This window comes from Periophthalmus magnuspinnatus, chromosome 17 (assembly GCF_009829125.3).
Source record: "Periophthalmus magnuspinnatus isolate fPerMag1 chromosome 17, fPerMag1.2.pri, whole genome shotgun sequence".
NCBI classification, from domain to species: Eukaryota; Metazoa; Chordata; class Actinopteri; order Gobiiformes; family Gobiidae; genus Periophthalmus; species Periophthalmus magnuspinnatus.
Window position 1 is genome coordinate 7,664,769 of NC_047142.1, and position 17,402 is coordinate 7,682,170.

Here is a 17,402-nt window from a genome sequence, read left to right on the forward strand (position 1 = left end):
AATAGTAAAAATTAAACAACTTCTGTAGTTAAACTGAACAATGACTGAATGCTAAACAATAAGTCAAATTTGGTTTTAAGCAAATAAAAAGGAAACAAATACTGCATTTATTTGTAGGAGTTTATTTACAAAAGCACTAGTATTTCATGTCAAGCAAAAACGGAACGAATATTAGTCATGTTCCATCTCACAAAAGGAGTTATGAAAAAAGAATATTTAAACCACACAATGATATTTTTGTAATAAATTAAATCAGAGAAAAAAAAAAGAAAAGAAAACAGCTTGTACTTCGGTGTTGCATTGGAAATATTGAAACTCCAATGCTTTATTTTTTTAAGACACCTGAGAATATAAATATCAAAAACAGCTTGTCGCAGCAATTTAGTTCCAGTCCTCTTCGTATTTACTTTAACTAAAGCTTTGATCAGAGGAATCACAATTTAATGTTAAAATGAGACATCAATTTAAAAACATTTGCTTCTGTACAGTGTGCATATCAGATTTAGTGTGGTGGTGTCTCTTAGCGAGGCAGTGCAGCAAACTTTATGTGGAATCATCCACATTGAGTGATATGAACACATTTGGACTGAGCTCGTCTATGGTGAATATGCTGAATAGGCCCTGCTGTAGTGGCTGCTGATGCCATTTTCCAGTAATCTTGTCCCAACACCAACGCAAGCGGCTTGAAGGGACAATGTTGCTACAAAGAAGTAGTGAAATTGCATATAAACATTACATCAACAGACAGTTGTGAACTTCTGACATCCAAGGTTATATGGTTTCCTGGACTTCAGGAGAAAAGGTTGGATGGATTTGTACAGATGATAAAACATGAATGACTGAGGTATGTTATTGTTATGAGATTATAGCTGTGTGATATGGAAGATCAGTCCATTTGAACAAATATATTTCTGTCTAAATATAAAAAGAGGAAATGCATTTTGATGTGGAACAGTCCGTGAGTTCACAAGTTACTGCCAGCAGCAACACAATGAACTGCTGAAAAAGAAACATACATTGTCCAACCAGAAACTGGCTATAAAGAGTGGACTGAGATGAAAGTGGTTTGAGGAAGACATCCATAATCAGAAATGTAAACAAATCAACAAGATGGCAAAGATAAGTACGCAAGACTACCGAAAGTAAAATGACTCCTCTTAAGCTGTGTAAAGCACTTGGATGAAAGGCAGTTTTCAAACCATTGGTTATTAACACAGTTCCACAGTGCTTGCTCAAAGTAGCAGAGTTACAGTGCAAGCTATTACACAATTTAGCCTATTAAACCTGTAAGTTAAAAAGTGCCATATTGCATAATGAGTTGCCCTGAGAGGGCATATATACCATACATATTGATTCATCTGTAGAGTTGGTGCAAAGTAGATATGACAAAGGTTAAGGCTTACGAGTTTCCTGAAAGTGTTCACTGAGAAGTGTATACGTCCATGTGTTGGACCATCAGTGTGGACATGGTATTAAAAAAAAACAACTTTTTTCTAAAAACTTTCTTTGTTCAGGATGATTGCAGTAATTCTAATTACAAAACTAAAAAGTATGGTTTTGGCCAATTTGTGGGTATCTAACATTTCTACAGTATGATGGTGTTAAAATAACTAAACTACAGCTAATTTAGTTTAGATGTAGTTTAGTTATTTTGTCCTAAGCTAATAACAAACTGATTTTAAGTGGACCCATTTGTAACAAAAGGGGTCTTGTTTTTGCTGTAACTGCATAAACTGCAGTTTGTAGAAATATTAGACAGTCCCACATCAGACAAATGTAAAGGCCATGTGCATGATCCTTTTCCCAAATTAGATTATATAATCTTTCATGTATTTCATGTGTTTTTCCGGAAAAGTTCATTGCAGATAAACAAGTGACAACGGCTAAACATAAGACTCTTGAGCTGAATAACAAACTATGTAAAGAAACACCTGGCGCATTCACCTGATCCTGATACGTGTCCCGCTGCAAGGTTTACATTGGGTCAGAAGGCTGCAGGATTTTTCTCCAGAAATACTTAGAAGACCATACAACATCACATACACAGTACTCTTGAGACTGGCTATTAAGTATTCAAATTAAAAGACACGCCAACACGCACAGGCAAAGCCTTCCTATCATATACGGTCACCCCTAATATAAGGACTACAATTATTCATCACGTATTATTCTGCTGCTAGTAGCATTACAACTCCTCTACATTAAAAGCTTAAAGCTTATATACATTTGCATCAGTATTAGACATAATACTACGTGTATTATGTGTGAGTAGCAGATAACTGTCTGGACCAACTCAAACTGGTGTGCAAACAGCTCCTCTACGGTGACATTTGATCAACATTTCAGGCAAAAAGTAATGTCTGCTAAATTATGAATACAAGAAAAAAAATGCAATATGTTATAAAGGAATGTAGAACCACTAAAATGAATACATGCCTTGGAAAGCCATAAAAACAAAACAAAAAAGCTAAAAATAAAAGCCTCTAATTGTCTCTCCAGCTAATAGCTATCATCACAAATATGCTATACCTAGTAAATAAATGGAAATAGATGCAACTACATCCATCTACATTTAAACTCAAAAACTAAAAAAAATGGCTGTGAATGTAAAACAACTTTTTCTCCTCGTTTTGTTTACAAAACTTTGCACTATGGAAACGATTGGCTTTTAGAGTAAAATATACATAATTATTTGCTCTCAACTCTCGTTTTCAAACTAATGAAACAAAAGGTTGTTTTGAGAACAAGTGGGCCACTTAAAATTGGTGAGGTACGATGTGTTTTTGGTTAAAATTCAATTCATTTAAATTTGAGGTGTTCCTTTGTATACATGGCAAACTATTTTAAGCAATGTAAACAAAAACAAAAAATTACATTTAGACTTCACTTTGTCAATTTGTCATTAAAATTAACAATGCTGTCCCTTAAATGTGTAATTGATGCTAAGGAATGTAATTGTCATAATATTTTAATACACATTCCTCCTTATATATTGAGAAACCGAAGTGCAACACACAGCCCCAACTTTCTCAAAGTCAAGAGTATCTAAAAGCACAATTCATACATTTACTAAATTGCATCCAATAACAACCCTACAGTGGTCACCTGACTGTGTGGAGTGAAGGAGCTCCCTTCAAATTATTAGCACTGTGTATGTAAATATATGTGCACAACTCTATTGCAACATAGCACGAGGCCAACCCTTTACACTGGTCTGATTGAAGCTGGCGGGCGCTCCTAATGCAGTGATGCCGGTCCCTTGTTGCGTCCCAGCATGGCAGGTTGGAAGTCGGGGTGGCGGCGGGCGTGCTTGATCAGGTGGTCACTGCGCATGAACCTCTTGTCACAGAGCGGGCACTGAAAGCGCTTCTCCCCGGTGTGAGTGCGTGTGTGGCGGGCGAGCTCATCTGAGCGAGCAAACTTCTTCTCACAGTCGGGCCAGGTGCACGGGAAGGGCCTCTCCCCTATACAACCAAACCAACAACCAAAAGTCATTACTTAAAAGGAGCTATATTATGAAAAATATACTTTTATTAGCTTTTGACCATGTTATAATAGTAATAATTTGACCATGCCGTGATTTGAGGCTTGGGTGCTCAGAAATGGTCACAATTTCACCTACCCCCATCTCCACCCACAGCCCTGTATTCTGTACCCTGTAATTAAAACCATACATTTCTCAGTTCATACTGTGCGCTATGTTTAATATTGCAGATCTATTTTTTGCCTGGAAAGGTAGGTAAATAAAGCGGATATAATATCTGTATTACAGTACTGTTACACATGGGCTTTACAGGAGCACATTCACTTAGTTCATGTGGAGAAACATTTTCGCACAGAGCACATTAAAACCCGAGGTAGGAAAGTAGGATTGATGCTCGCTGCCATTTTCAAGATCACAAAACCACCAGGCCACGTTGTTCAGCGCTCTGTGGGCGTTCCTATCCCATCAGAGCAGCTTCCTGCCCTTAATCCGTTTGCGCCTGCTCAATGACCCTCAACACCAGAATTCTCACACATTTTAAGACTTAAAAAGTGCCATTACTTAATTATCTCAAGAAAACCTTCATTAAAGTACCGAACGGTTCGAGGGAATAAGTGCCAGGGCACATAGTCTTTTGCGCATTACGCATTATTAAAATAGTCTATCCATGCCCTTGGTCCTCTCTGGGTTCATACCTCAATTGCCCATTACATTAAGAGATAACTGAGTACATTATGGGCTGCTCGCCCGACAGTGAGCTCTCCTCTCTGCGTAAGGTTTCGTCTTACGTTCATTTCATATGCAAATCCACTGCAGAGGAAGCCCTTCGTCACAGCGTTTATAGTCCTGCCCAGTTCTTTTGTTAGTTTACTTCTTTGTCAGTGTTTCTGAAGGGAACTTAACTTATCGTTTTGCTTTGTTGGCTCACATTAACTGTAGACAAAGGCAGACAAAACGTTTAAACACATAATCCAAATATTATGCTGAAGTACTTGACATCAGAAGCAGACAGATCGAGTAAACCCTGAGGTGGAAAAACAACGTGGTTTCTCTTTTACTTTCCGACGCATTCTCTCGTGCCCTGTCTTGTTTTATTTGTTTAAATTTGGAGTCTAACACTTTTTGTACAGAGCATGGAGTTTGTGTGAGACAGATCTCAAACCATTAGTCATAACATGTTAATAATAATAGGATTAGTTGGGACTTGGCTCGGGGGGTACTGGGATACTTGGTAATTCATGAGAAACGTTACCTGTGTGGGTCCGGATGTGCGCCTTCAGGTGGGACGACTTTCCGTAAACCCTGTCGCATCCCTCGTAAGTGCACTGGTGGCGCTTGACCGGGGACCGCGGGGCCCCTACGCCTACTGTCCCCACCCCCCGTGGTGGGTGCTGCTGTCCAGGAACCGGGGTGGCGGAGGGGGTCATGGTAGGGGTGGTCGGATCGGACAACGTGGTGTAGCCGCTCTCGCCTCCACACGAGGAGTTGCTGCTCTCGGAGTAGGCCGACATGGGGCGAAACTTGTCGTGTAGATCGGTGAGAATGCCCGCTACAGCCATGATGCTTGCCCCCTCCAGACGAAGCGTGTCGCGCACTTCCCTGTCCTCGCTCGACCCCTCGTCCCCGGGTAGAGGGCCCACCACGGCGGCCTGGCCACTGGGAGCCACCGGGGTCGGTCTGTGCAGTACCGGCCCGCTAGATATCGACACCAAACACTCAGCGGCAAAGTAATCAGACGAAGCAGAAAAGGACATTGCTGAATCCCAGTTTTTAATCGCTAAAATACTCGTGTATCCAACAAGAGGGGCTTAGCTCGACCTCGTTTTCATGAAATTCAACGAAAGAACCGCGTCCAATCGAGCTTTGTTATCGCCATACAGCGGGACCAGAGTTGGAAAAAAGATCAAATAAATACCATAAAACACAACTTAGTGGCGACTTAACGTAAAAAACAACTAGGCTAAAGTCCTCCAGCAAACACGCGCCCCCTCACAGACTGACGGTTCATTGTGTCTGAGCTCTGTAAGCCGGTCAAACCTACGCCCCCTGGTCCGGACTCAAGGGGCGTTCACGGACTGCCCACAATATGCTACTTTACAATGCTCGTTTTATAATGCCAAATATAACATGTCTGTGCGTGATAGTTTCAATAATATAAACCTTTTAATATTAATACGCGTACTTTTGTCAGTTTTACAATTAACCTTTCAACCCCACGTTTGATCGTATTGCCTTAATAATGTAATTTGTTATCGTCATCTTCACTAAAAGGTTTTACTTCTTATTGACAGGTGTTTACTGTCGATATAACTACACATACTAAAAAATAGCACTTCACAGAAATTATTGCTCTCCATATGACAAATTATAAACCGAGAGTTAAATGCCTATGTGGGATCTCTCACGTGGTAACTCTCTTTTCCCAGGTTCGTGAAAGCAGCTTAAACCAGCAACACAGCGTGACTGACGTCGCGCACGGGCGTGGTGGACCGCGGCGGGTGCAGCGTGGAAAGTAGGTGGCGGCAGCCGGGGTAATGATGGGGGAAGGATCCGAGAAGGAAAGGCGTGCTTGGTAATTTAGTGCTGGTTCCAAGAGAAGGCTGAACTGTGGCTCAGACTCTGGAAGAGACGTTTATTCCATAATTCTGGTTAAAAAAAAAAGTCCTATTAGGCTCCGATATAGACACAGTCCTCGTTTTGTTTTTAACGAGTCTCGTCTTACTCAAAATCCACGCTCAAAACTAACTTAATTAAGTTATTGTTGGTCATTTTAATGTAATTTAGTCACTGAGCTACCCAAAATGAACAATTCAATTAAAGCTGCACTGTGGAACTTACGGCATTCTTTCTTGCATTTATTCCGTTAAAGGTGTTTTTCTTTGGTCTAAATAACCTTGAAAAACATTAATTCTATTTGACCTGTAACTTGTCTTGGTGGCTGTCTCCATGGAGATACGTTTAATGCCATTCTGTGGAACTTCCCAGGCAAATCAGTAACATCTCCCTACACAAAAACAAGTGGCTGGGACTTCACCAGAAAAGTTACACAATATACCTTTAATTTTAGATAGACCAACCATATGAGCCTGTTTGAGTCTTCACTGTGTTATAAAACCACATAACAAGCTCATGTGGTCTCTTTGACAAAATAGTTGGCCTACAATTTTTCGTCCTATTTAATTATTCCCATATAGTTCTACTGCACCAATAACAGTTTTAGTATTTTATAGTTATCATTAGAAACTACAGCTTTAAACGAACAAATAACAAACAAATAACTATTGATAACTGTCATAGCATGTTTTCTAAATAGAAACAAGGTATTTCTGATGTTGAAATGCACTAAATGGCAGGATGAAAATCAGACTAATTGTACTGACTAAAAATATAAATAATTTTTTTGTTTACTCACACATAGAAATCTCATTAAATCATGCAAGGAATATATGAAATCAAGAAATTGTTCTATAAGTAAATTATGTTTGAACTGAATTCTTACTAATAACATGAATGAGCCTGTGTGTAGTGCTGAAGTTTGGAGCTTGTGATTGGCTCGCTCAGTGTGTGTAGCCTTGCTCTGATGGTGCTTCCTGATTGGTCGCTGTGAGGAGTATAGGTCACTTTTGGAGCTCGTGTACAAGTTTGGTCATTCAGCCTGAGAACAGAGCGTGGTTTTCATCTTTTACATGTGCTGCTATTCCACCTGTGGGACTCTGGTGTCCACAGCCATGTTCTTTTTATTGTACAGTACTTTTATTTGTTCTACATTTCTTCCAGTTTCAAGGTCAGTAACAGCATTTTTATCTGTTAAATTGAAGACCTAAGGTGATATGACAAGAAAATGCCAAGTGATTATTGCAGAATTCAATGAAAACATGACATACTTACAGAACAATTTCTTTATTTTATATATTCCTTGCATCATTTAATGAGATTTGCTGTTTGTGCGTGTATCTTATGTGTAAACAAAAAATAATTTATACTGTCAGTCAATACAATTAGTCAGATTTTTATCCTGTCATTTAGTGCATTTCAACATAAGAAATGCCTTGTTTCTATTTGAAAACAATATGGAAAATGTGCTATGTCAGTTATCAATAATGTTTGTTTGTTTAAAGCTGTAGTGTCTAATGATGCATTTCAATATCAAAAATGCCTATATTATATTTATCAATTTAGATTTTGTGACTTTTAAAAATGCTGATTGTAGTTGCTGATTTGAAGCGTTTATGTTTTAAATTCATTATTACTCATTTATTACAAGTTATTATAACAAATTATGAGCAATTTGTCTCTTTGTTTGTTTGTTCCAGAGGTATCTGTCTGATTGATTCTCTCAGCTCATTCCAACGTGTGACTAGATAAACACTTACATTATCTCATTTGGCAAGGTCAAACTCATTGATATGCATTGATGGAAGGTAATGAAGTACAAGTAGTAAAGTACTGTACTTAGGTAAACATTTTTGGTGTCTGTACTTTACTTTTACTCAACTACATTTGAAAGCAGGAATCTGTACTTAATACTTCACTATATCTGAGAACTGGATTGAAAAGTTAAACCCACAAATTAAGCATCTTTCCTCTCAAAAGGAGCAGTTCAGTGCTGAGTCTGAAGACTAAGGTATAAAAATATATTACTGATGATTAGACCTAAGTAGTCCAACAATGACCTCTTGCTTTGTCTTTAGCAGATCATTACAGTCTGTTGTCTCTATGAATTTGATTCGGTTCAGAGGCTGCGTTCGTCTGTGGTCGGTCTTGAGGGACTCATCTGCTGTTTTTGTTTCCAGGGAGTCGTTGGAGAGAGCGTGCCTCAAGTTCTCCCTCCAGGGGGGCAGGGTCACGACCCTCTGTACGCAGGAGGGGGAGCAGGTGTTTACACAACATTTAAAAAGCCATTCTGAGCTTCTCTAGAGTCGACTTCACTGTGCAAAACAAGGTGAGGGATGGAGAGTGTATCTGACTTATATGATCATTTTGTTGTTTGTTTAAATCCAGGCTGTTGAAAGTTGAAATCTTTATAATTATTAGTATATGTCCGCATTTTGTTTTGTACTTTTTGAATAAGTAGCTAAGTATGGCCACATTTCTCTCTCTGGCCTTAGTATTATTGTGTTCAAACTTGTACTGGCTCTATCACGGTGTGAGCCTAGTTTGGTCCTGTTCTAGTCCTGATGTAGTTAAAAAGATACAAATAGGCTAATACTGATAATAATCCTACTGTTTGGAGACTACTTCCCTAAACAACAGGGGAGTGCAAACTTGTTTCACTTAGGGTCGCATATTTAAATGTTTTTGAAGTGGAGGGCTACAGACCCGTGTCAGTACAGTGAGTCATCGCTGCATAAACAATTACATAAAAGCCCAGTTAACGTGGTAGCTTTAAGAAGTGGTGGTTCTACCTGTGCATGCCAACCCACTTAAAACACTGGTCCAGGTTTATTTCCGGGTTTAGTCTCGATTCTAATATAGTTTGTGTATACATTTCTTGCTTAATTGTGGTATAGTTTACTTCAGTGCATAAAAATGGTACACAGAGACCACGTTTTTTTAGGCTAAAGATATCGTTAAAACTTGTAACACTGGTCTTTTCTTTCCATGATTTTCTTTAGACTGATTTATGGTTTTGCGTTTCAGACTGACGTACTTGGGACATGCAATAGCAAGTACGAAAGGCGAGGATCTATTGTACTAAAGACCTGGGATTTAAACCAGTACCAACAGTCCAGACGGGCAACCCTCTATCCTTACTCCTTAGCAGTATCTGACGAGACAGTGAGCTTCACCTGATTCTAAAAGTTTTAAAGCACAAAATGAATGAACATTCAACAGATGCATGTTCATTCATTTTGTGCTTTAAAATCAGAAGTGATAAAATGCTGACACAGTGGGTGGATGTCTGATTTCTTTTCTCAAGGCTCTGCAGGTGGAGCTACAATGTGTTCATCGCCATGAGCCCACAATGATGGAAGAGGTGAACTACTGAAGACGTCACCATGGTGATGACCCAAGACCCAGTCAAAACTCAGAGAGTGTCCACTCTGGTCCTGCTCAGAGCCACAAATACAAATTATACACATAACATACTGTCGTAACCAGCATGACGTAAGGACCAAAGGTGCAGACTCACGAAGTTTAACAATGTCTTTATTCACACACGTGATAACAAAGGTAAAAAAAGCTTAGTTCAAAGTCTTAGTAAATCATAAGTCGAGATCCATAGGAGGTGGGGAGCGTAGGTGCAGGTCCGTGAACATGGAGAGACAGGGGTGCACGACGAGACAGGAAGACACAAGACCATACCAGAACAGAGGTGCAGGGGCAGGGGAGATCCGGAGCTGGTTCTCGGCGGATTCCTGGAGCAGAGCAGAAAAGTTCCAATAAAACGCGGGAATACAAGGATCAAAAAGTGTAAAGCCAAGAGCATATTCACGTAGAGCACGTGGACGTTCCGGCGCCGAGTGACTCGTCCAGACCCCTCTTATCCACGGCAGGTGGTGTTGATTGCGTTGATGGAAAGCAGGTGCGCGCGGGAGGAGTCAGGATTCCGCCCAGCTCCGAACACAGGCAGGTGAGGGAGGAGGGTGAGGGAGGAGGGAGACGAGGGTGCAGGGAGAGCAAGACAGGGATCATGACACATACACAATATGCTGTGTAAATATTGCACATATTACTGATATATTGTTGCCTCTGCAAACCTAAAGAGCTGAATCTATCTATTCTGCAAGCTTTGGCAATGTGTTTAATAATAATAATAATAATAATTATAATAGCTCGACATAGTAATCGTAGTAATAATAATAAATAATATAAATACCGAAAACATACACAAAAGGTTAAAATCTTTCAGCTAACCAGACCAAACCTACCTTAAGGTCTAAAAACTCCTGACAAGGTTTCCCCAGTGGCATTGAACAAAAAATGAATTAAGTGACTCTTTATTGCATGTTTTGGGTTTTGGGATGCTCACAGATCTGCAGTATGATGATGAGAGCTCCAGAGAGACATGGCTTCTGCGGCTCAAACAGTCTGGATGTTATGTAGCATCAATGATCAACAGCTGGTAAACCGTCACTTAGACACATTTTCACTATAACTGCACAAAATATTTGTTTAATGGCACCCACCAATGAGGTCGGCCATGTCTTCAGCTGCCCTCTTCCACTTAAGAAATTACTTACCGTATTCTGTTGACATTTTACAACAATGTTCAAGAGGTTTCAAGTTTGTAAGGTTTACAGCAGTAGAAAGGCCTTTTAACCTCCATCACCCTCAGTAAGTTTAGCTTCAGCTCCTCTCTTTGTAAACTGCCCAGTCGACTCGTCAGTGCTGTTGGAGGCTCCCTTTAAAGTAGCAGGTCCTTGGTCAGAGCACTGTTGGCTTGTTTGTGTTTGTCTGTCATGCTTTGACTTCCCCTGAGGCAGAGCTGTGAACAGGCCAGTGATTTTATGCCCTTCACACAAAGGAGGTTAGTCTAAACTAGTCTGCCTCACTTTATCATGGTCTGTTTACTTTGGAAACTGTTACAAAAGGGCAAGTAGCCATAGAACAGGTTTGCTCTGTGATATAAATACTTTTAGGTGACCCACACAAGAGAATATTGATCATTATTTAAGATAATACTGTGTGTTTTCTGTTTGCAGATATCACAAACATTCTTTCAGCTTGTTTTCCACCATGGAGACATATCTCTGTCTCAGCTGAAGCTGCTCTGGCAAGAAGCATCTTTCTAGTGTCAACATGATTTGTATATTTACTTGGTTGTTGATAATAGCTCATATTTGTACCCATACAGTTTGAATTATTGTTAATAGTCAGGCATTTGCTTGACTGTACGGAGTTAAAATTGTTTATTAACGCTTTAATAGGAAAAATACACAGCCTGTGGCCAGCTAAAAATGAACAAAGGCTTGTCTGTGTCGAGAAACGTCAGCCTGATCAGGAAGCACCATGTTACATGGATGACCGACCTGTCCTAACTGGACAGTTCTCCAAATTTAATTTGGCCTGAAAGGTTAATGCTGTAGAAAAAGTAATTAGTCAGAGGATACACTGTCAGACTTAACATGTGGTATTTATGCTATGTTCATGCACAGTTACTTTGTGGCATATACACCTTTTGAATTCCTAGGACCCAAATTCCCATTTAACATCTTTTGTCTGGACTTAGAACTTTAAGTAGGGCTTTAAAGTCTCTGTAGGAGACAACTGATTTTACAAATGTTAAAATAACTTTGATGATTTCCAATTGTTAACACAGTATTTGCTCTCTTGCTGTACATATGTCTGTGACTGCATTGTCTATTCTCACCATTTTACCTGGAATACCTCATCCAACACCTCAAATGATTGCTTCAGTCAATGTGGGAAAACACAATGTGTGTTTTATTCACAGTGATCTCATTCATGTATCAAATTAAGGTATTGGTGTAGGTTTTACTGCAGATCCCTCAGTTCTGAGCCAAAGCAATGTTGGTGGGTTCATCTTTAGTTCATCAACTTTGCTGCATGTCAGGGCCTCCCTGCTCTGAACTGCCTCCTGTGAAATCATTCCTACATGCTCTTGTGGAGGCCTTGAACAGTGACAGTACAAAATAATCAAGTTAAAGAGGTAAAGCTGGTGATTTAAAGTGCAAATGGAAATGTATATATTGTGTTATTTCTACCAAAACTGACTGGAATAACACAGAATATCTTTTCATTGTTAGTCTGTGAAACATAGTATTTGATCAGAGTGGACAATGTAGATTACACAGATTATTGGACGTAACTCTATATTAGGCCAGTGAAACACCATTAAAAATCACTGATCAACCAGTGTATATCTATAAATCTGGATTTATTATTTGTCCAGATGACCATTTTCTTAAACCTTGTTGCTATTTCCTGAGTTGCTTTACTTTTTCTCTAAACTGTAGTTAATGGAAAATGCTTTGCTCAGTCCTTCATTCCTCTGCTCAGCCACAGTGCGCTCAGTGAGACAGCACTAGTAGAGCCGAGACTAGCTGTTGTTGATGTCTTCAGACGCATGCCCTGCTCCTGAGTAGTGAGAGTTTATGAAATGGGCGGGGGGTGCATGTTTTGAGGCAGTGATGAAACAGTGCTGATGGTGTTTTAGTCGTTAAAGCTTAAAACAGCTATTTCATTTGACTTCTGTAAACGTAAAATGTATAGACTCAATATCAGTGGTGCATGTTTCCTGGTGAAGGATCACCACCTGCTTGTCTCCATGGAGCTTTTGTTTTGCCTGGAATGTTACACAGTATGGCATTAAACACATATATCTCCATTGAATCAAGCAAGTGATGCCACCAGGTCAAGTTATAGGTCAGATCTGTGGAGAAGTGAAGTCTCCTACAGTAAGAAGGCAGGTATTTGTTGGATAGGATAGGCTACAGAAGACAACTTGTACTCCAGGTTAGTTTTAAAGTACAGGTTTTCTTATAATGTCAAATGAACACAACCTGTTGTTTACATTCTCAGCTGTATTCATTTTCAAAGGACAGATACAAAGAGTAGGTGCTAATGAGTCCATGATGATGTGATTATTAACTGATGGGGCCTTCCTCTCTTCAGAGGTCTGTGCTGTTGCAGCTGTACAGGGCGTCCCAGGAGGATCCCGAGGTGAGGCTCGCTGCATACCAACAGCTCCTGCTCTGCTCCAACCATGAAGCGTTCACTGCAGTCTGGGACACCTCACAAATGAGACCTCCAGCCAAGGTACAGCAATAATCACTTTATTTACTTACTACAGTGTTTTGGAAATGCGAAGGAAAAAGGGGCTGTGAGATCATAAACAATATTGTTCTCTTCTCCAGGTTGAAGGTTGAAGGTTGAAAGCTTTTTAATCCTGAAACCTCTTATCACAGTTAAAGAACAGTCCAACCCAAATAGACTAGAAGTACAAGTAGAAAAACAGTATACAAAAAGTGATAAAGAAATGTGTTTATCTGGAGCAGGGAGTTATCTGAGCAAAGCCAGTGCTCTATTGAGTGGCTTCTGTTGTCATACATTTTGTTCTCAGGCATTAAGTCAAGATAATGCATTTTATATTACTAATATATATAAGAGGAGCAAACACTAATTCATTTGGATTAATTAGACAGTGAATAACAACAGCAAATCTTTATAATATGCATTTTCATTAATTAAATGAAAATGCTGCATCGGTACAATTCTAAATAACATATGCTTGTAATTCACTTTGCAAGATATTTTTCAGCTTGCATGATTATTTTCAACTTTTTAGGGGGATGAATAAGAAAACATCCCACCAAAACTGCTGGCTCAGCATAAAGGTGTTTGGAAATGAAGTATTTTCTTATGAAGATATCTACAATGAAATCAACCAGCTTTGTCTGAGCGTGACTGAACTCGCCATCAAACCGCTCAAAGTATAGTCATTTCTTTCTATATTATAAAGCATATTCTCTAATGATAAGAGTGGTCCATTGACAGGGTCAGGACAGTGCTGCTGACAGAGGAGCTGGTTCTGGCCTCTCTGTTCAGGCTGCAGCTCAAACTGTCAATCACATGACCTCACTGCTGTCTCTGCGTCTGCCACAGGGACACCTCTCACTTCTCCCTCAATGGATACGTCAAACCCAAGTACGTCTGCAGCAGCCTTCCATTCACTCTTATATTAACCAGTCTGTGTAACCATGTTTGTAAGCTAAAAAATGCTCCTTTTAATAGTGTTCTTTTTAGTGCATTGCAAATGTGAGTAGATTTGCAGTTTATATTTTAGTTATAGAAATATGTTCAAAGTTTACATTTTAAACATTCAGGAAAGTTTATGTTTGAGTTCAGGCAAATATTATTGCTTGGTTAATACAGGAATCTCGTATATTTCAGATTTATAAAGGTCTGAACTAAAAGTTTAGCAGTTAAATAAAAGGTTAATACAATATAATATAATGATATTTTGTTATTTGCAGGGTAAAATCATTTCAGTGTTTGTGACTTTGTGATTGCAACTGTTTGAGTTGATTGCATCTTGCAGCTCTATAACAATAAATAGCCATCTGCTGTAAATGTTGTGTTGTCAAAAACAGTCTACGAAATTATGAAATATTAATAACACAAATAAGAAATGTAATTGAACTTCATAAGCTGTTAAATAAAATGTGCATGGTGAAATTTGTTGTGTAATAATAATAATAATAATAATAATAATAATAATAATAATAATAATAATAATAATAATAATAATAATAATCCATCCATTTTCTTCCGCTTATCCGGGGCCGGGTCGCGGGGGCAGCAGTCTAAGCAGGGACTCCCAGACTTCCCTCACCCCGGACACGTCCTCCAGCTCCTCCGGTGGGACCCCAAGGCGTTCCCAGGCCAGCCGAGAGACATAGTCCCTCCAGCGTGTCCTGGGTCTTCCCCGGGGCCTCCTCCCGGTGGGACATGCCCAGAACACCTCCCTAGGGAGGCGTCCAGGAGGCATCCTGAGCAGATGCCCGAGCCACCTCAGCTGGTTCCTCTCAACGTGTAGGAGCAGCGGCTCTACTCCGAGCTCCTCCCGTGTGACCGAGCTCCTCACCCTATCCCTAAGGGTGCGCCCGGCCACTCTGCGGAGGAAGCCCATTTCAGCCGCTTGTATCCGCGATCTTGTCCTTTCGGTCATTACCCAAAGCTCATGACCATAGGTGAGGGTAGGAACGTAGATTGACCGGTAAATCGAGAGCTTCGCCTTCCGGCTCAGCTCCTTCTTTACCACAACGGACCGATACAGCGACCGCATCACTGCAGACGCTGCACCGATCCGCCTGTCAATCTCACGCTCCATCCTTCCCTCACTCGTGAACAAGACCCCGAGATACTTGAACTCCTCCACTTGGGGCAGAGACTCACCACCCACCCGGAGAGAGCAAACCACCTTTTTCCGGTCGAGAACCATGGCCTCGGATTTGGAGGAGCTGATTCTCATCCCAGCCGCTTCACACTCGGCTGCAAACCGCCCCAGTGCCTGCTGCAGGTCCTGGCTCGAAGAAGCCATCAGGACAACATCATCTGCAAACAGCAGAGATGAAATCCTGTGGTTCCCAAACCAGGCCCCCTCCGGCCCCTGACTGCGCCTAGAAATTCTGTCCATAAATATAATGAACAGAACCGGTGACAAAGGGCAGCCCTGGCGGAGTCCAACATGCACTGGGAACAGGTCTGACTTACTGCCGGCAATGCGAACACAGCTCCTGCTCCGGTCATACAGGGACCGGACAGCCCTTAGCAAAGAGCCCCGGACCCCATACTCCCAGAGCACCCCCCAAAGGACACCACGAGGGACACGGTCGAATGCCTTCTCCAGATCCACAAAACACATGTGGACTGGTTGGGCATACTCCCATGAGCCCTCGAGGACCCGATGGAGAGTATAGAGCTGGTCCAGTGTTCCACGACCAGGATGAAAACCACACTGCTCTTCCTGAATCCGAGGTTCGACTATCGGTCGGATTCTCCTCTCCAGCACCCTGGAATAGACCTTACCGGGAAGGCTGAGGAGTGTGATTCCCCTGTAATTGGAACACACCCTCCGGTCCCCCTTTTTATACAGAGGGACCACCACCCCGGTCTGCCATTCCACAGGTACTGTCCCCGACCGCCACGCGATGTTGCAGAGACGTGTCAGCCAAGACAGTCCCACAACATCCAGAGACCTGAGGTACTCAGGACGGATCTCATCCACCCCCGGAGCCTTGCCACCGAGGAGCTTGCCAACCACCTCAGTGACTTCAGCCAGGGTGATGGACGAGTCCGCCTCCGGGTCCCCAGTTTCTGCTTCCTCCTCGGAAGACGTGACAGTGGGATTGAGGAGATCCTCAAAGTATTCCTTCCACCGCCCGACAACATCCCCAGTCGAGGTCAGCAGCTCTCCACCCGCACTGTAAACAGTGTTGGTGAAGCACTGCTTTCCCCTCCTGAGGCGTCGGACGGTTTGCCAGAATCTCTTTGAGGCCGTCCGATAGTCCTCCTTCATGGCCTCCCCGAACTCCTCCCAACCCCGAGTTTTTGCCTCTGCGACTGCCCGAGCCGCGGCACGCTTGGCCTGCCGGTACTCATCAGCTGCCTCAGGAGTCCCACGAGCCAACAAGGCTCGATAGGACTCCTTCTTCAGCTTGACGGCATCCCTTACTTCCGGTGTCCACCACCGGGTTCGGGGATTGCCGCCGCGACAAGCACCACAGACCTTACGACCACAGCTACGAGCAGCCGCATCAACAATAGAGGTGGAGAACATGGCCCACTCGGAGTCCATGTCTCCAACCTCCCCCGGGATCAGGGAGAAGCTCTCCCGGAGGCGGGAGTTGAAGACCCCCCTGACAGAGGGCTCCGCCAGACGTTCCCAGCAGACCCTCACAATACGCTTGGGCCTGCCAGGTCTGTCCGGCTTCCTCCTCCGCCAGCGGATCCAACTCACCACCAGGTGGTGATCAGTTGACAGCTCAGCCCCTCTCTTCACCCGAGTGTCCAAGACACGCGGTCGGAGGTCAGATGACACGACAACAAAGTCGATCATCGACCTCCGACCTAGAGTGTCCTGGTGCCATGTGCACCGATGGACACCCTTGTGCTCGAACATGGTGTTTGTTATGGACAAGCTGTGACTAGCACAGAAGTCCAATAACAAAACACCGCTCGGGTTCAGATCGGGGAGGCCGTTCCTCCCAATCACGCCCCTCCAAGTGTCACTGTCGTTACCCACATGGGCGTTGAAGTCCCCCAGGAGAACAACGGAGTCCCCGGTTGGTGCACTGTCTAGTACCCCTCCCAGGGACTCCAAGAAGGCCGGGTACTCTGCACTGCTGTTTGGCCCGTAGGCCGACACAACAGTGAGAGACCTGTCCCCGACCCGAAGGCGCAGGGACGCGACCCTCTCGTTCACCGGAGTGAACCCCAACACGCAGTGGCT

General features: G+C 42.2%; 1 protein-coding gene across 1 annotated transcript; it reads right to left on the minus strand.

Annotated features, from left to right (window-relative positions):
• Nucleotides 1-104: 104 nt before the first annotated feature.
• Nucleotides 105-5,499, minus strand: zgc:153115 (uncharacterized protein LOC768186 homolog). The gene is made up of 2 exons (XM_033982520.2): nt 4,737-5,499; nt 105-3,464 (listed from the first exon to the last, which is right to left on the minus strand). The coding sequence occupies exons 1-2, from the start codon at nt 5,236-5,238 to the stop codon at nt 3,238-3,240; spliced, it is 729 nt and encodes a 242-aa protein (XP_033838411.1). The 5' UTR covers nt 5,239-5,499; the 3' UTR covers nt 105-3,237.
• Nucleotides 5,500-17,402: the final 11,903 nt, after the last annotated feature.